Source organism: Panthera pardus, unplaced genomic scaffold (assembly GCF_024362965.1).
Source record: "Panthera pardus isolate Hobbes unplaced genomic scaffold, ASM2436296v1 HiC_scaffold_22, whole genome shotgun sequence".
Taxonomy (NCBI): Eukaryota; Metazoa; Chordata; class Mammalia; order Carnivora; family Felidae; genus Panthera; species Panthera pardus.
Window position 1 is genome coordinate 80,538,244 of NW_026526788.1, and position 19,892 is coordinate 80,558,135.

At 50.5% G+C, this 19,892-nt stretch overlaps 1 protein-coding gene across 3 annotated transcripts in view; it reads right to left on the minus strand.

Annotated features, from left to right (window-relative positions):
- Positions 1-19,892, minus strand: part of DHX32 (DEAH-box helicase 32 (putative)) — a 52,786-nt gene that overhangs the window by 8,825 nt on the left and 24,069 nt on the right. For all 3 annotated transcript variants that reach the window (XM_053910020.1, XM_053910019.1, XM_019424634.2), the window contains 5 exons: positions 18,090-18,283; positions 14,220-14,592; positions 7,812-8,057; positions 6,398-6,497; positions 6,152-6,310 (listed from right to left, as the gene is read on the minus strand). In XM_053910020.1, coding sequence (XP_053765995.1) covers positions 6,152-6,310; positions 6,398-6,497; positions 7,812-8,057; positions 14,220-14,592; positions 18,090-18,283 — 1,072 coding nt within the window. The remainder of the gene's footprint in view (positions 1-6,151; positions 6,311-6,397; positions 6,498-7,811; positions 8,058-14,219; positions 14,593-18,089; positions 18,284-19,892) is intronic.

Consider the following 19,892-nt stretch of genomic DNA (forward strand, 5'->3'; position numbering starts at 1 on the left):
AGCCTTGCTGTGGCCGGGGCTTTTGGGCAACGGCAGTGCCCGCCTGGCACCGTCTGCAGCACGAGGCGGGGGCGGCCCGGCCCCTCCAAGCTGACCTAGCTGTGCGCTCAGACTTCTCACACGCCCCCTCTGCCCCTGACCGTGCCGTGGAAGGAGACCCAGACCAGACAGCCACGGGCACCTCCGTCACTGCCACCCCGGCACAAGCCTAGGGAGCGACCACGAGGGGAAGAAAGGAGCCGAGGCTGCTCTGTTGGCTGTTTGCTGATTGACTTAGTCCCTTATAAGGATGACACTCAACTCATTCACTCGCTTCCTCCTAAGCCACTCATGGCTTCTTGTGCTGCTGGCACTTGCAAGGCCCTGGGGGCAGGTACACACGTGGACGGGCTCAATCGTGGCCTTCAGAACTGGCGGTCTGAGGAGGGACATCGACACAGAACCCAACAATCCCTTTCCAATGTGCTGGGAATGTGGTTTTACCTAGGAGTGTGCCTCCACTCCCAGAGAAGCATGTGAGCTGTACCGTGTGACCGCCTCCTACACTGCCACCAACCTCCACACAGGGCTGACTGGTTCAGGGTGGGCCCCTTCTCAAACAGAGCCGATGACTCTATGGTGGGAGTCTTAGGAGTCTGGACCCAGAGAAACCGGGATTTCCAAGGGCGGACTCGGGACATCCTAAGGCTCAAGGCAGAACACGGCCAACTTTCTGCCATGTGGACTGAAAAGAGAGAGCAAAGGAGAAGAACCAAGAGAGAAGGATATGGTTCACGGGAGCCATGTTGGGCTCTGCGCGGAAGTGTGGAGCCTGCTTGGGGTTCTCTCCCTCCTTCCCTCCCTCTCTCTCTGTCCCTCCCTCTCTCGGCCCCTTCCCTGCTTGCATTGTTTTTCCCTCAAAATAAAAGAAACAAGTAAACGTTTTTTAAAACTGTCGCTTCTGGTCCCAAGTGGTTTTAGGACTGGGACTTGGGCATTGCGTATGCTGCAAAGTCCACAGAAGGAAGAGACTGAGCAATCAGATGGCTCTGGGTTCACACCATAGACTCTCAAGTCAGGACTTTTAGGTTAAGAGTTTGATTCTGAAAATAGGAAGGAAACGCTTCTGCTTCCCTGAGTTTCAAAGGACATGCTCATAAAGCCTGGCATTTGCCTACTTCCTACCCCCTATACACGGCACTTTTGCATAATCTTATTTAAATCTCTTTTCCCCAAGTTCATTTATTTTGAGACAGAGCGAGAGCACACAAATAGGGTGGGGGGGGAGAACCCCAAGCAGGCTCCACACCACCAGGGCGGACGCTGATGCAGGGCTCAGACCCGCGAACCGTGAGATCATGACCTCAGCCCAGATCAAGAGTCGGACACTTAACCGACTGAGCCACCCAGGCGCCCCCTCATTTGAACCTCTTTGTAACCCCCTGACACAAGAGGGCAGACACTGTATCCTCATGCTACAGATGAGGAAAAGGTAAGTGACCTGCCAAAGGCAGAGGCCTGAGCGGCCCAGCTCGGCGAAACGAGGATGTGAGCCCAGGCCCCTGCACCTGCAGCACGCCTCCTGGCTCCGCGTCCAAGCTCTGCTGTGACCCACCGCGATTCCTCAGAGGCAGCCTGCTGCTGCCTCCCAACGCCTGTGGTCTGGTATCTGCTTTTCCCACCATGGAAACCGCGTTGTGTGCGCCCGTCCGCAGCTCAGGGCCCACGTGCCTGTCGCCGAGTGGGGGTAGGAGTCATGCAGGTGGTGACAGACATAGTATTTACCGTGTGCCTGTGCGTTTCTTTAAATTTTTTTTAACGCTTATTTTTGAGAGAGACAGAGCAGGGACAGAGCTCATGGGCAGAGAGAGAGGGAGACACAGAATCTAAAGCAGGTTCCGGGCTCTGAGCTGTCAGCACAGAGCCTGATGTGGGGCTTGAACCCACAACCTGTGAAATCATGACCTGAGCCCAAGTCGGACGCTTAACCGACCCACCCAGGTGCCCGTGTGCCCATATTTCTAAGGGCCCGACGCATGGTAACTAATTCATCTTGACAATTCTATGAACCAGTTACTCTGATTACACTCCCATTCAGATGAAGAAACAGACCCTGACAAAGTGACATAATGCTGGATGTGACACAGCGAGCCAGGGGGGCGGGACCGGAGCCCTGGCAGTCTGCTCAGGAGCCTGAGCTTTCGGTGTCCCTCTGCCCTGGCTCCCCAGGGACGGCCCGCTCCCATGTCTCGTCCCAGCTTAATCATGCACCCTCGAATGCCCCTTTCACCCTCGAACGCCCTGGCCTGGCTAACAAGTCACTTGCTCACAGGACCTATGAAGAGCCTAATGCGGATCAAGAGCTGAAAATGCTTCCTTCCATTCTGCGCCTTATACAATCTCTCCCGTTCTCAGCTTCGCTTTCTGAAAAATTACTTTGTTGCTTCCAGCATCTTCCAAGATCCTCATTCAGCCGCCCCTGGGTTGTTCTACTTTATCTGTGCCTCTTTTTCCCATTTCCACCCGGCCACCTGAATACTGCAATAAACTCCGCATGGCCTCAGACACTCATTCAGAAACCCACGCTGGGCCTTCCTGCCGGAATGGCCAGACCACCTGCTCACCTCTGGGGCTGTCTGGGGGCGGCGGGCAGCGGACGGAAGCGTCTTTGGCGAGGCTGTGAGTGCCACTGTGAGCATGGAGTCTGCAGCCCACACTCCCTCTGTTCTCCTCTCAGTACAGACTGTAATGTGTAAAGACCCTTCTGTGAACCCCGAAGCAAAATATCATGTGTCCAGGGACATAGAGACCTGCACACGTGCTTCTCCAGTGGGCGCACGAACGGCTCTACCGTGGCGGCCAGAGTTCCAGAAGATCCTGATTTCTTGACGCCTGACTCCTCACCGCAGATCAACCCACTGCAGCATCTTCAATCCCTCTTTCTGCCCACACCGATGCTGGCCTCTGCAGCCCTGACTTTATTCCGTCCCTGCGTTCTCTCCCGTTTTCTTGAGCTCTCATCCTGCACATGATGTCTGGCAAGTCTGTGTGTAGGGGTTCATCTCTCCTAGATCATTCTGAAGCCAGTGGCCTGGCCACCCCCAAAATGGGTTCTGCCTCCTGATACACAGATGACCTCTGATGTAGCCCAGCGCACCGCAGCTAGTTTGTCTCCAGTTGCTGTGCGGGTGCCATCGCCTTCCCGGAGGAGGAGACGTGGTCCGTCGGTCCGACGCCTCCCGGTGCAGACTGCCAGTGATGGCGTCGCTCATGATGGAGGCCAACAGTCAGCACTAGGCAGGAAAAACAACTGGTCCTTTTTTTTCTTTTTTAAGAGATCAGTATCAAGGGAGTTCAGTGAATAGCCTGTAGCCTAGTTATGCCAGATTCATTTTCACATGGCTCATGAACCCTGAAAAGGGCAACACATTTGCTGCATTTGCGTATTTCGATTAGCAGCTGAATTAATGCGGCAGCTGCAAGCGTCATCTTTATTTCCTTCTAAAACGATGAGTCAGACTTAGTCCACAGTTCTCTTTTCCTCGAACACAGCAGAACACGGGTGTGTGCACGCTGTCAGGAGACAAAAAGGAGCTGCCCCCCTAACCCTCTGTGCCCAGTTCTCAGCTCCAGGCAGCGCGGCGGGAGGAAGCGGGGTCTGCTGTGGTTTGCCGTCTGCTCTTTGGAATCTTTGACGTTACAAAGCCTGCTTTTCTTCTCCCTTCCTGGCAAGGCCACCAGACACCTACCGTCTGGAACGGGAAGACACCCGGGGACCCGACACGTGGTGACTCTGGGGCCGGAGCGATGAGCGGCACAACTGGAAGAGTGGTTTTCAGAAACGAAGCACGTCTCTGCAGAGCTCGGTCCCCAGAAGCTCTCGGCGGGGCTCACTGTGGCCGACGGGCTCTGACAGAAGCCGAGCCGTCTGAAGCTGAGGTCACCGTGAGAAACCTGAGAAACGGGGGCGCGTGGCCCAGACCCTCGCTTGCTTCCTCAGCAGCCAGAGGAAAAGCCGGGAGAAGGATGGGTGGCCGTTTGACAGCCCCGGGGTGGAGGCTACCGGGATATTGTCCCCCGGCCCCGTCGGACTCCCCACGATTCCCGTGACCCCACACTGTCCAGTAAGGCAAATGCGCCGAGCCGAGGTCGCCACACACACACTACAACCTTACGTCCCCAGAGCTCCTCCTGCCTAGGTCGGTGCACCCAGCAGATACGCATTCCTCGCTTCGGCCGGTGACCCAGGAGCCGGGCCCCAGGAACGCTTTTCTCAGGCAGGGAGGCCGGGAGCCAAGCAAAATCGGCTCACGTCCCCCGAGGCCCGCGGGAAGGTGGCGCCGCGTGGCCGCCACCCAGGTGCGAGCCCATTTTCCCAGGTACATCTCCTCGATGCACATCCTACTCCGGCTTCTTCTCTGTCCTGTCTGCGTCTCGGCTCCTCTGCTGCTCACCCTGGAGAAGGTCTTCCCGCTGCCCTGTGCTCTGACACCTGCATCCTCTATGCCCTTAGGGAAGCCAGTCTCCCACCCAAGGACAGCCTCTCCGGGGGCTCCGTGCCCCCCCCCAGGTCATGGTGGCTTCCAGGGGCCCCGCACATGGTCCTGCAGACTTGGCACAGTGGGCAGATGGGGTAGGGGGGCATGGACACTGCAGAAGAGCTGTCCACAGTCCTTCTTCTGGAAGGACAGAGAGCTCCTGGGAGGAAATGGCTGCAGAGGAAGTAGATGGATTTCAGAAGGAGCAGCTCGGGTCCCTCTCCCTCCTGGAGATCCCCCTGCTCCTTAGGTGGGAAAGTCTGCACTGAAAATCTAAGACCCCAAAGGGTTCCCCAGAGTAATTGATTTTTCACGGTGTTTACTGGGAGACTTTTGTTGTAAAACTCTGAAAGGCTCCAGGGAAGGACACAACACTGGTGCAGAGCAAGGTGCACCTGCCGGGCCCTCAGGGTGAGGAAACTTCTAGAGATGCTCCTGGGGCGCCCTGAGGCGGCAGCTGCTGCTGGTCCTGCCCACGCCGACTTCTCGCACCCTCCGCACAGGGCCGCGCCACTTAGAAGGACAAGCTGTCTCCACTGTCGACTTTGCACCTGTCACCTTTAGAGCACCTTCCTCTTAACCCAGTCCAAATTCTACCAATCATTTTCGGAAATGTTTGAGAAAGAGTTACTCTAAAATAACGTACTTCTTGGGGTGCCTGGGTGGCTCAGTCAGTTGAGCATCCAACTTTGGCTCAGGTCATGATCTCGTGGTTTGTGGGTTCGAGCCCCATGTTGGGCTCTGTGCTGACAGCTCGGAGCCCGGAGCCTGCTTCGGATTCTGTGTCTCCCTCTCTCTCTGCCCCTCCCCTGCTCATGCTCTGTCTCTGTCTCTCAGTAATAAATAAACGTTAAAAAATAATTTTAAATAATGTACTTCTCAAGTGCTTGTAAATCCTACCAGCACTGCTGGGCAAAATGACAGAAAAACAGGAACAGAGAGAAAACATCCCAAACAAAGAAGAAAGTCCACTGTTTCCAACTATGCTCTCTGCTTACACGGTCTTTTGTGACTCTCTCGTGTGCATGTGATACAGAACCCGGATCAGTAGGTTGTCATCCACCGCCCCCCCCCCCACCCTGCCCCGCACCTGCCACCGTCTGATACACATACTGAAAATTTCAACCACTGGCCTAAAGTGTGAAAAAAATTAAGGACGTTCTTTTTATCAAAGCACAAGTGAACTAAGTTATCAGTGAAGGGCAACCAATCCTTTCAGTCAGGACCCTCCATGGGGGACTCACGTACCCACTCTGTTTCGGTGAGGTCAAGCTGCTGGTCCGAGAACAAAGCAGCGGTTCCCAAGGTAAAGACGCCTGGACGCGGGCAGGGGCAGTGGGAAGGGGCTGCCTGTGGAAGAGACCTCTCTTGGGCCGGGACTGGCCACCCCTGCCCAGCCGCCCGGGCTCCAGGGTCCAAATCATTCTCCAGTGTCAGGGCCAGAAGTTCCTACAGGTTTGTCGAAAAATGACTTCAGAGGACATGTGCCTCTAACGGGGACAATGCTTGTACGACCAAATCCCCGCACGCCTGCCTGTGCCACTGAGTGCCACCTGCTCTCAGGCCCGGGCAGGGGCACACGTCTCCGCCACGTCTCCGCCACGCGCCCCGAAAACACTCGAGCACACAGCTACCTGGTCTGTTGATGAAGTCACAGTGGCCTAAGCCCGCGATGTCTATTCTCTTCACGAACAGCACCATGCTGGTCAGGTTCGCCTCCTGCATCTCGGCTGGCTTGAGCGGCCGCATGTCTTTGGAGGCGAACTCCTCAGAGTACAGACGGAAGAGTTTTCCTGGAAGAAACCAAGGGACATGGTTACGATGGCTCTCAGTTGCCTGCCTCCGGGAATTTGCGGCCGTGTTCGTGGCCGTGGTGCTACCTGGAGAAGACGAACCGACAATCTGCTTGCGTATCTCCGCTTGGCTTTGGCTGATGGGCTGCGTGACGAGTGAGTTCGCTCTGATTCTAGGGTTGTACACCTGTGAACGGAAAGACAGCATTTTTAGTGTCACAGCGCTCAAGATGTCGCAGGCTCGCCGGACCGGAGGGGACTGCGTGGTCCAGGGCGCTTTGCGAAACGCCCAACTACAGACTCGTTTTCTCGGGATGACATTTGTTATTGTTTCGCTTGCCCTGAGAGCGAAACTGCTAGTGGCTTGATAAATGGATTTAGAGACTGTCTGCTTTCAATGTAGGTTCAATAAACACAGGGCCTCTGCACCATCTCCCGAAATGCTGGTGGTGTCGCTTCTCAAAGCACGACCCTGTGAACGATGACGGATCGTCACACGCCACACAGAGGAAAGGATGATCACCCGCCGGTGCTGTGTCTCTTCAAGGTTCCATTCAAGTTGTGATCTCAGCGGTCTGACCTTGACAACAGATGCTGAGCCCTCCCAGTGCTAGGGGCTCAGACAAAAACGGCATATGGCACCAAGCGGGATTTTTCCTACGGGTGGTTTGAGGGGGAAAGTGACAGCCCTGGGTTCTCTGAATGGTGGACTAATTCAGTAAGAGCCCAAACCGGTTTCCAGGGAGCCTTCAGAACGGCTGGAATTGCTCTGTCACAGTAACATACTGCGGGGACCCAGTTTCCTAAAGGGGTAAAAGGTACGTAAACCTCTAATGATGCGAAATGGATCAATACCCTGGTACGTTTCTTTTCAAGTTCTTAAATGCTATGATTCCTTAAGTTCCAGTGTCTTTGAGAGCTTGAGATAGCCTACTTCCATTTTCCTAATTTTTTTTTTACTTAAAGGTAGTTATAAAAGTATTCTTAAAAATTTAGGATAGGATTTCATCCTGTCAACGTTAAACCCAAAATCTGATAAAATTAAAGCCAGTGTACTCGAAACCAAATTCTGGTAAATCACCAAGAGAAGATGCTAATTACTTTGAGAAAGGGGGTCCCCCCAAGACACTCAGAGGATGTACGCAGGAAAAGACTGGTTCAGGAGTCGGATCCTTTGCCTTGCTAGCACCTTAGCTAAAGAAAAACCACTGACAAGAAGAGCCATCACCTTTCTGCTTTAGTAGCTGTGTCTTTTCTCAAAACGTTTTCCTTTGGCACCTCAATTAGCGTGGGGATTACCGACAAGCTAACGAAAGGCAGTAGTGGGTGGGCAAGACTGGTCACCGGCCGCGATAATCCTCCTGTGTGCGCACGGGCAACTCAGAGACTCATCAGATCACAGAGTTCATCCTCACTTCCTGCTCGATACGATGGCAGGAACCCAAGAAATGGATTCTCGATGCTCACCAGCAGGCTATTTACGCACGTGACAAGAATTTACCTTTCTCCTTTCCACACCCACGTCGATGACAAATTTGACTGTGTTACTCCAGATCAAAGACTCTCCGGAGCTAGTGGTTAGCACCACTCTCCTCTGATACACTTGGCATCTTTTTTCTGTTTCCTCATTTGGCTTGAACAATGCACATTTCTCTTCTGGGTACAGAGGAACCACCACCAGCTCCCCTAGATCTGGGTTCAAGTTAGATCCTTCTTGACAGACAATTTCATAGGCCTTTTCAATATCCTAAAGTAAAAAAAATAACATCATCCATGAGAATAAAATATGTTACAACTTCATCACTTTAAAAAAAAGATGTCTAAGTTAAATAAAACTACAGGCAAAAGGTACATAATGTATGCAGGGAAAGAAATACCTGTGTTGTTGTCTCTGTGAATCATTACATGAAAAGAAGACCCGACTAGACGAGTACATTTCTTTGGGGAAGTTAAATACAACTTATAAACAATTTCATTGCTTTTCGTCCAAAATGGTCTTCCTCTTGGGAAATGTACTGCCCGTGCCTTTTTATGCATTTATCTTATTTTTCTAGATTGATGCAATTTCTCATATCCATTAACAATGACAGGTAAACAGAAGCTATCCTCATATTGATGGTGACGCATCACTGTGCTTTAATGGTGGAACAACTAAGAATTCTAAAACAATCTCTGGGTCTGTAATAAAAGCATATACACACCCATTCTGTAACCAGGGTTTCTGGGTCACTCTGACCCATTAGCCTTTAAGATAGTGTAAATGGAATGAAGTCGGCAGGAGACAGTCACTGCTGACTTACACACTGTGGCATGATTCAAGCATGTAGAAATATCCTTTTAAATTGTTTCACTGACAAATGTATTGGGGGAAGAAAAAGTAAGTTATTGCCCCTAAAACTACGCATAAGTAAGGGGGCAAAATGCTCCAAAGGCAAGGCACTTTAGATACTATTTTTCTTTTTCTTTTTTTTTTTTTTAACATTTATTCATTTTTGAGAGTGAGAGAGACAGAGTATGAGCAGGGGAGGGGCAGAGACACAGAATCCAAAACAGACTCCAGGCTTCGAGCTGTCTGCACAGAACCCGACGCGGGGCTCAAACTCACGGAGTGCAAGATCATGACCTGAGCCGAAGTCAGATGCTCAACTGACTGAGCCACCCAGGCGCCCCAGATAGTATTTTTCCATTTCTCAAATACAACTAGATTTTTAGGACCTCAAATAAAAGAGGTGTCATTTAATGTAACTCTTAAACCTTTGGAATTTATGTTTCTGAAGTTTTCTACTTTCTTCAGGGCCCAGCTAACAAACTACCGAATGGAAGAAGTCTCATTTCGTTCATCAGATTGCACTAAAAATCTACATGAAAAAGATGACTTCTCGTGACCACGAAGAGTTTTGAAGACCTAAGACCTATTCCATTTTCCAGTGTCCAGCTCGTTCTCCTTCCTTCCCTTCATCTGTAGAAGAGGGTTGAGTTGACTCAGGGTTTTGTAGGGGACACATCTGCCTAGAAAAATGGCATCACAGGTCTCTAAGGCCCGGGGAGAGCTGTTTGAAAGCGACTCCTGGGCCTCCAGGAGGCCCCAGGAAGCAGGGCAGAGGCTTCCACGGGAGCAGCTGTCAGGGACACCCTCCCGTGTAGACCCCCTTCTTCCGCACAGAGGTGGCGTCCTTGGGGCAGATTTCTACCAAGCCAAGAGAGTACCTGCTGATCATAATAAATGAAAACTTGCCAGTTGGAACACTCAGAACAAAATAATTTCTCCATATTTCTAATTCTGATCACATCACCATTCCACATGCGGACAGCCTATTAGAAATTACCAGGAGGAGGACAGAGATGTGGGCTGTGTCTCCTGTCCCTGGCTGCTGCTCGGCCCCCCAGGACAGGCCCCATTCCATCCCTCCCGGATGACCCTCCCTCCCCGCCCCGCCGCTCCTGAACAGGCTGCCACAGGCGTTCCTGGAGCTGGAAAAGGAGGCTGATTCCAGCAGCCCGCTTGTGGGCAATTATTTTTCAAAATAAACCTTCCAACTGCACTCAAACATTTCTTATTCTCTTCGGATACTCTTTAAAAAGTGATTTGGGCCACTCAGTTTTTATTTGCTTCCCATTGCTAAAGCTTTGTGGTTGTAGGTGGGTTCTAAGGTTGAGTTTTGTTCTGAATGGAGAACGAAAAAAAGAAGAAAAGAACTCTTCAAAAGGAAAAAAAGCAGAGCAAAATAGACACTGACAGTGTGCATAGTGTAGGCGCTTCAGGCTCAGCTAACAAAGGATTTGAGGCCATAACCTTCAGAATTTGAAGGAAAAAGAAAGCTTAAAATACTGTTCACTTTTTTTTTTTTAATTTTTATTTTTGAGAGAGAGAGAGACAGAGTGCGAGCAGGGGAGGGACAGAGAGACACAGAATCCGAAGCAGGCTCCAGGCTCCGAGCGGTCAGCACAGAGCCCAAAGTGGGGTTCGAACCCACGAACCGCGAGATCATGACCTGAGCTGAAGTCGGACGCTCCACCGACTGAGCCACCCAGTGCCCCAAAATACTGTTTATTCATTTCCTTCTTACTCAATGTGTCTGTGCACTTACCCACGTGGGGCCTTCCTAAGTCACCTGCAAAGCCACGGAAAGCACGGTGACACATGCAGGGAGATCCCCGGCCCCAAGACGAAAAGGCCCAGAGCGACGCAAATACGCAGGGCATTTCCCAGAAAACCTTCCAGGCGACAATGCCGTCCTGTTTAAAGCAGCACAGCCATCTGGCTGCTGGCACCATAAATCCCAACTTCATTTTCTACTTCACCTATTTCACTTTTTTTTTTTCAGGTTAAAAGTTAAAGGATAAGGAACTATAAACACTGAGGGCTCAAAGTCTCAACTGAGTGTCAAAACACAGGACAGCCTGTGACGATGGGGATTAATTCACAGAAGGTTGAGGTGCTGAGCGAGCGGTTATAGACAACGGGAGGTACCCAATGCTCACCAACCCAAAATGTGTGAGGGCATTTCTACAATTTCCACTGTATCTCTTAAGGCGCGCCTGGGGGCTCAGTCAGTTAAGTGGCCAACTTCGGCTCAGGTCATGATCTCACAGTTCGTGGGTTCAAGCCCCGTGTCAGGCTCTGTGATGACAGCTCAGAGCCTGGAGCCTGTTTTGGATTCTGTGTCTCCCCCTCTCTCTGCCCCTCCCCTGGTTCATGCTCTGTCTCTGTCTCAAAAATAAACATTAAAAAAAATTAAAAACAAAATAAAACAAAATAAAAATAAAACAAAATAAAAATAAAACAAAGTAAAACAAAATAAAACAAAATAAAATAAAACAAAATAAAATAAAACAAAATAAAACAAAATAAAACAAAATAAAACAAAATAAAATAAAATAAAATAAAATAAAATGTATCTCTTAAAGGGCACCTGGAGGGCTCAGTTGGTTAAGTGTCTGATTCTTGATTTTGGCTCAGGTCATGATTTCACAGTTTGTAGGATCAAGCCCTGTGTGGGGCGCTGTGCTGACAGCACAGAGCCTGCTTGGGATTCTCTCTCTCTCTCTCTCTCTCTCTCTCTCTCTCTCTCTCTCTCTCTCTCTCTCCCCCCTCTCTCTGCCCCTCCCCTGCTTGCACTCTCTCTCAAAATAAACATTCAAAGATTTTTAAAATAAAAAAAATGTATCTCTTAAAAAATGACAGTGCATTTCTGTTAATGTACTGAACTGCTTGGATTTGCTCTCACGGGACATTTGACTGCTGTGGCAGGTTTTAACATTTTATATGGAAATCAAGAAAGTTTCAAATAGTATGGGGGGTGGGGGTGTGACCAACAGCGGCTAACATGGATTTCAGAGCAAGGCACATTTGTCCAAGAGAGAAACTGCGAGACCACAGGAGAGGGAGAGGCGTACCTTAATGGTAATCCTGGCAGAAGTGGTAAAGAAGAAAAGGGAAAAGTCCGGCAGGAGACTGAACTGCGTCCAGCCTGTTAGGTGGGACACGGGGACAAGCGAGCCCGATGCCAGCTGTGGAAGGCGGAGCTGGACTGGGAGAGAAAGCTGGTCCCGGCAGAGGTTTGCTGGAGCCAGCGGGACGCTGGCGACCCAGACCCGCCGTGAGCCGGTGCACCAAGAGGAGCCTGGCTCACGGGTTCCAGGGCTGGCCCCAGGTCAGACCCGCGGCACCTGCCCACCATCGTGGCCTCGCTCCCAGAGGCTCGGAACCGTAAGATCTGCACGCGAGAAGTTTTTTTCCAAAAATCCATTTTGGAATTTTTGTCTACTTTGACTTGAAAGACTACTCATTCTATCAGTCTTAATTATCCTTCCTCCCTCCCGCCCAGAAACTTATGTCTTCCTTTTCACCTGGTGACTGACCATTCATTCCGCCAATCTTCCCTTCCTCAGGCTTCGCCCGGTTACACTGAGAACCTGTCATCGTCCTCATGGATCCTTCCCCTGGCCGCCTGTTCATCTTACCACTTTCCTCAGGACTTTCTTGAATCATGCAGGCTTAGGAAATGATCACAGAATAAATCGCTATAATAGGGAGAAGACCTCCTACTGAAGAAACTGTATGGTCCATACATGAGAAATCGCTAAATCTATGGTAGTTATATATTTGAGATTCTGAATTACTTTCTTTATGGAAGCAGGTAAAATCTACATTGTGAGACGGCTGTCTGAAGTTCCCGAAGCCGGGAGGGCCCGTCGTCCTTTATGCTTTAAACATCAAGCCGCGTAAATACTTTGCAAGTAGTTTTGAAAGATGTGAGTACTTAAGGCTCTGAGGGAGAGCTGAGACACTTGTCTTTGCTCAGCTGGTGCCTCGGCCAACATCAAACAATCTCCCTTTCCCTTTGTGGTTTCTGCTTAATCACTGGAATCACTACGTACTGGGGTCATGGCCAGCTAAAAAGTAGCACTTTTACTGAGTAAGATGATGAGCAGGAAAAAAAGACCAGGAAATTAGTCCCTAAGAAGAAAGAGATAATCCTTGAGATTCTGGGGGCTTCTAGATTCAGCCAACAGAATACTACAGGGGAAGTAGGGTCGGGGTATAGCCACAAATAAAAACGAAACCCAAATCCACTGCAAGCCTGATGGCACCTTGACCATATAAAAGCAGTAGCAAAGATTCAGTTACACATTTCTTTCTTTTTCTTTTTCTTTTTTTTTTTTTTTAATGGTTTATTTATTTGGGGCACCTGGGTGGCACAGTCAGTTAAGCGTCCGACTTCAGCTCAGGTCATGAGTTTGCAGTCTGTGAGTTTGAGCCCGTCATCGGGCTCTGGGCCGACAGCTCAGAGCCTGGAGCCTGCTTCCGATTCTGTGTGTCCCTCTCTCTCTCTGCTCCTCCCCTACTCAAGCTCTGTCTCTTTCTCAAAACTAAATAAGCGTTAAAAAAATTTTTTTTTAAGTAATAAAGTTTATTTGAGAGAGAGGCAGCATGAGTAGGGGAGGGGCAGAGAGAGAAGGAGAGAGAGAGAATCCCAAGCAGCGCAGAGCCCCACGTGGGAGTCGCACTCAAAAAACCGTGAGATCAAAACTTGATCCGAAACGAAGAGTTGGACCTTCACGGACTGAGCCAAGCAGGCGCCCCTCGGTGATACATTTCTAATTACTCTTTTGAAATCACATTTTCCAGAATCCATGTGAGATCTTTCTCATCCTTTTTAAAAATTTTTTTTTCAACGTTTTTTATTTATTTTTGGGACAGAGAGAGACAGAGCATGAACGGGGGAGGGGCAGAGAGAGAGGGAGACACAGAATCGGAAACAGGCTCCAGGCTCCGAGCCATCAGCCCAGAGCCTGACGCGGGGCTCGAACTCACGGACCGCGAGATCGTGACCTGAGCTGAAGTCGGCCGCTTAACCGACTGCGCCACCCAGGCGCCCCTCTCATCCTTTTTTAAAAGGACCCCAGTGCAGGGAGAGAGTCCTCTGGGTGTGCTAGGCATTATACTTTCCCGCTAACACTGCGGTGACGACTGGAGGGACATCCGTGGGATGGGTAGAGGCCTCCTCTCCGGCACACGCCCCCGGTCACACGGGAGACAGTGAGAGCATGACGGGAGTCGGCGTGCATCTTCCCTCCCGAGACCCTCTGGGGCAGACGGACACTCGGCCCGAGCCTGGTGTCAGCGGGTCAGCTCTGGGGACCACGGGCTGGAGGCCCCCAAGCCGCCCCCCGGGCCCTCCGTCCTCACCGCCTGGGACTGCAGAAGCACTTCTGTGCTCTCCTTCCAGAACACGTTTTGTTTACCCTGCCTGCGCGTCTTCTCAAGTATTTAAAACAAGCAAGCGTTTCAACGGCGACTCAGCAAACTGAAACCCGGACGTTCATTATTAACAGCCTCGCCACAGGGTCAAAAGGCTCCCCCCTAAGTAACCCAGCTCCGCCGTGGGGTCAGAATATTACTTACTTGTTCACAGGCCAGAAAGACCACAATGTCTCCCTTCTCACCGGACTGGTGAATTTCAAAGATAAGGCGTAAAATGGACTCAAAAGACTCCTTCTGGGCCCCGCTCAGGTACACAACCTCCACGGGGTGCTGCTTCTTCACTTCTATGAGAGGCACGTTTCCGTAGTAAGAAATGAGTTTGCTGATCAGGTGAGGGGAGGAGTTAATTATAAGCTTCAGTTCGGGTCTCGCCATTAAAACGTCCTTAAGAAGGCCAAGTAACACATCCGTGGCAATGCTTCTTTCGTGGACGTCGTCTAAGATGATGACCCCGTAGCTACCCAGAAACGGACTGGACATCATCTCCCTCTGCAACATGCCATCGGTGCAGTACCTACAAAGAAGAGGCGGTCAAGTGAGCGGCTCTTGGGAGACACCAGACGACGACTCCTGCCGCCACCACAAACGCCTTTGCCGTCCCCTAACTCACTCAGGAGTTAGTGTGATAGAATCACGAGTTACTACTGACTCTCGTCTAAAAGCAAGTTATTTAAATCTATGCCTCTCCCGTCATGTCAGATGAATTATCCCCTTCTCAGCAAACTCCCTCCTCTAAGCACCGATCTTCTAGGAAGAAATGTTCCCGGCCAGGAGGAGGCAGTGTGTGGGTTTTGTAAATAATATCGAGGCTTAAATAAAAAGGGGAGGATGGGGATTTATTTAAAACTCCACTGGACTCAGCAAAGCCTGGCCTTCCAGATTATATAATGCTAAAGGAACACTAAGGCTCAATCCTAAAGGTATACGGACCTTCGATTTTCCCTATAGCACAGAGATCTACTTCCTACCTTGTGTTCATAAGATCACATATACAGTGCTTAAAAAAGCACTGTTCTGATGACTATGTAAAAATATATATTTGGACACTGTTAAAGTTTCATCAAATGCAGTTTATATTTAAATTCCTAATACAAAACTCCTGAAGGCTAAAAATGAAATCTAGAAAAGTTTTATTAGTTTCTGAAATGAAATATATTGAATTTGACCTTGAATGAAAATCTGAGTAATTCTTTTACAACCTGTGTTCTAGAGGGTCCATATTTGAAATTTATGTGTCATTCTACAGAACATCTTCATACATAGTTCAGAAAGACTATTCTAGGTATATAATATTTAGGTATATCTACGGTTTCAAAAAGGGCCACCAAAAAAGCCTAAAGAAGAACTAAATTGTTACATATAACGTGGGGTGGGGGGGGGGGGGGAGACAGTGGTAGGCATAAAGATTGTATTTACTAAGTGTCTATTACCTACCTAAAAGATTAGATACTAAGGGGTTACAAAGAAAGTGGAAAAGACCATACCAAATACAGGACCTTGCCTTCCATAATCGGTAGTTAACCTTAAACCCTCTCATTCAAATAGCCATTCAGTCCGAGCTTATTAAAAATTATGGCTAGAATTAGATGTCCAAGGAAATGAATCTGGTTCCAATTTACCTTTGTAACGAGAAAGCCGCGAACACGGACAAGGGGCTTACGCGTGTCGGTCACACGCGTGAGCTCGTCTTGCCCCCGCAGCCCCCCTGTGAACAGGGAGAGCGGGCACCCCATCTCACGGACGGGGAAGCGTAAGCACAGAGAGGTTCGGTGGCTTGTGCGGGGCTCAGGTGAGCAAGTGGCAGAGACACGCATTTGACAGCCACGTCGCCTCCTTTTCAGAGCGCGGAAAACCGAGGGGGAAAATGGGGGATTGCTTTCTTTGATCAGAGGGGGCTTTGCAGTAGCTGTGGCCTCTTTGCTGCCACTCCCGCTCTGTTAGCCACAAATCAAGAGTATCTGCTGACACCGCACCGGCTGGGGGCAGGGGGCGGGGGGGGGGGGGGGCGGCGGTCGTCAGGGTGGGAAAGAAAGAGCAGTCTCCCAGCAACAAGAAAAACTGCCAAGTGAGGATAAAAAGGCAATGTGAGGGCCGGGCCCCCCAGCAAAGGCAGCAAAAGGGGGCCAAAGCGGGACCCCAACTCCCATCCACCTCCTGGATACACCTGCAGTTCAGCCCCCCTGCAGCCGAGAGCTACTTTCCAGAAAGAATGCTACATGCACGTAAGAACGAAACAAATGTCAACATAAGTTGCAGTTCTTCGTGCGGCCGCCAGGATTGAATGCTTGGGGGGCGGGGGCTCTGCCATAAAATAATCCCCTAGAAGCTACGTCCCAACACATAATAGACGTTTAAACGGGGAGATGGGTCTTCCACCTGCTCTGACAACATTGTTCGATTTCTCCAAAATTATTTATCTCCATGGCTTTCTAAAAAAAAAAAAAAAAAAAAAAAAAACAACAACAAAAAACAACTTAATTAAACTTACACTTGATCCATAAAAGATAAAAATACTGTAATACTTCATTTTGGAAGTAACTGTAACCGAGAGTCCCTGCCAAAACGTTTCCAGATGGCATTAAAGATATAAAAATACATACATTAACTTTAGAATATAGTCAGAGCTGTCCTTTAATTACTGCCGCGAGCATGTGAAAGGCCACTTCAAAATGTGAAGGGTAAAGAATCAATCTGTCAAAGTTAGGGACCCTTTACTCTTTCGGGGGACGTAGGTCCTGCCCTGTCCGCCACCGGCAGGGAGGTTTTTACCTATTTCATCTGTATCGTTTACAGACCCTTTGCATAATAGAGTTTACGCCTAGGTACTAATTTGAGGCCCTGGCTATCAAAGCAGAAGGTGACGAGCCTATCTTCGAGAAGTTCAAGTCATAGCGCTGTTGACGGAAAGATCCCTCCTGGTTTAACACCAGCCTGACGCCCTGCGTCTCCTGTTTTTGAAGATAAACACTTGAGGGGAAGCGGCTCAGTACCACGCAAATGAGTCACACGGGCTTTCTGAACGGGAGAAGACCCCAGACTCTTGCACTGGAGGATCAGGGCCCTCTGGCTGGCTCGGGGAGGGCACCGCTCCTTCCTTCCCGCTGGCAAACTTGCTGATGTGAGATGCTGGGGAGTCCGAGGAGGAGCACGCCGGGACCGCTGTCCCATACCACGGCACGGCACGGAGCACCGCGTGTGCACCCTCCCTGCTGGGGCAGATCTTCCCCCACGGTGGGCCCCACAAAGGAGTTACAGGTGTGCAGATACGCTGTTCCCAACACACTGGTCTCCCCGGCCCTCGGGGCGTCCAGGCCGCGCCTGGCTCGGCCGAAGCCCACGGGATGGCCAAGCAGCCTCGACCATGTCCTTGAGGTGCTGCTAACTACTTTCCACGTGGGCTGTGATGCAAAACTCCTTGAGCAACGCTGCCTCAGGGGACGGCTCTCCCCCCACTTATCCTGTCTCTTGTCCCTTTTCCTCTGTGTGCCAAGCCCTTGGAGCCCCCGGGGCAGAGGATATCTCCCGATAAGTAGAGATAAGAAGAGGTCCCCCTCTGGCAACTTGTGGTGGCTGCTGAGAAGACTCTCTGGAACCGGGGAGGCTCCGACAAGTGCGGCCCGGAAAACGCCGGTCGAACCTGCCACGAGGAAGGCTGGAATCGAGGAGAGTCCGGCAAGCACCGAGCTTTCCAACTGACACTCCAGGAGCGGGAGGGAAGCCTTCCTGGAGGAGGTGACCCTTCGCGGCTGGAGGGAATCCGCCCCGCCCGGAAGAGGCGTGGGCATGCCAAGCGCAGGGCGCGTGGGCACACAGAGAACCACACGGACTAGGTCAACCCAGGTAACTGGTACCGACCCGTCCCGGGGAGGAGCTCGAGAAGCATACGCCGGACGGTCTCTGGGTCCAAACTAACAAGGTCGTGGCCGTCCCCCGCGGGTTACAGGGCGACATGGGAGGAGTGGAGGCGGGGGCACAGCAGGGCAACCCCCCACCCCCCACCCCGACACCGACCTCAGGATGGTCTCGCTGGCGCAGCAGTTTTCGAAGGGGATCACGTAGCCGACTTCGTGCCCGATGTTGACGTCCATCTCGTCTGCCACCCGCAGGGCGAGCTGCACGGCGCTCTGGGGGCGGACCTGCGTGCACACCACGCCCCCGTGCTGGTAGCGGACGGACAGGCAGTACTCGGCGCACCACTGGGGAACCTTCAGCGGGGAAAGAGGACACGGGATCAGCCTCCTCCGGAAGGAACTCGCTCCCTCCTCCGCCAGGGAAACCGCTGGTCGTGCGGCGGGGCTGCAACGCACCCGGGTTAGGGACACTGAGCGATCGGTGCTGAGGCACAGGGTGATTCCTGGAAAATCACTGAATAGAGTTAGGACCAAACACGAGGTTGCAGGGGCTGTGAGAGTCTGACCACTTCCGGATGGGGGGAGAAGAAAAAAAAAAAAAAAACAGATAAAAATAAAAGGCAGAGTTAAAAAAAACCAAACACATTTTTAACCTCAGCTGTGTTTCTGAAAAGACTAATGGATTTACAGACGGTCATTTTCTTCCAGTTGCAAGAAAGATCCATGAGACCTATGGCTTCTGGTATCGACTACTGTGTCTTAAGCAATGGAAATATTAAATAGCACCTCTGTGACTCCAAATTAAAGCATTTACATTTAAACCTAAATGGCTGTAACAAAATAACCAAATAAGCCTCAACACATCCCTGGTAAGAGAAGCTAAGGTACACTAGCATTTATCATACACAATGTAAAATGAGCCCGGGGAGCTAGTCAACCACTCCAGCCAGGTTTGGAAAGAGTCGATTCCGACGCTGCTGCTGAGTCATTTACACTAAAAATCCATTTACTGTATCAAGTTCGTTTGTGCGAGAATTAGTATACTAGAAAGTACCTGTTTCGGGGTGCCTGGGGGGCTCAGTCAGTTGAGCATCCGACTTCGGCTCAGCTCATGATCTCGCGGTCCGTGAGCTCGAGCCCCACGTCGGGCCCTGTGCTGACAGCTCGGAGCCTGGAGCCTGCTTCCGATTCTGTGTCTCCCTCTCTCTCTCTGCCCCTCCCCCACTCATGCTCTGTCTCTGTCTCTCTCTCCCCCCGTCAAAAATAATAAACATTAAAAAAAAATTTATAAAAAAGCAAGTACCTGTTTCATCTGTACGCTATAACCTGAGGTGCTATCAATAAATAATACTTTGTTACATGTTTTTTTCTTCTTTTTAATGTTTATCTCTTTGAGAGCAAGGGAGCACCAGCAGGGGGAAGGGCGGAGAGAATCCCAGGCAGATTCCCCACTGTCAGCACAGAAATAATGTGGGGCTCAAAACTTCTGAACCATGAGATCACTACCTGAGCTGAAAATCAAGAGTTGGATGCTTCACCGACTGAGCCACCCAGGTGCCCCATGACATGTGTTTTTAAAACAGATCATTCTAAGAGTGTTTTTAATTTTTTTTTTTTAACATTTATTTAGTTTTGAGACAGAGAGAGAGAGAGAGAGAGCATGAGCAGGGGAGGGGCAGAGAGAGGGAGACACAGAATCTGAAACAGGCTCCAGGCTCTGAGCTGTCAGCACAGAGCCCGACGCGGGGCTCGAACTCACGGACCGCGAGATCGTGACCCGAGCCGAAGTCGGACGCTCAACTGACCGTCACCCAGGCGCCACTCTGAGAGTGCTTTTAAATAGATCTAAGATCTTTAGAGGTTTTCACATGTTTAATTATTTTGAGGTTTGCTATTTACTAGACCCGTCATAGAACTCTTAGATTGTAATCCTCACTGTAATTTGACACTTGGCCAGAAATCA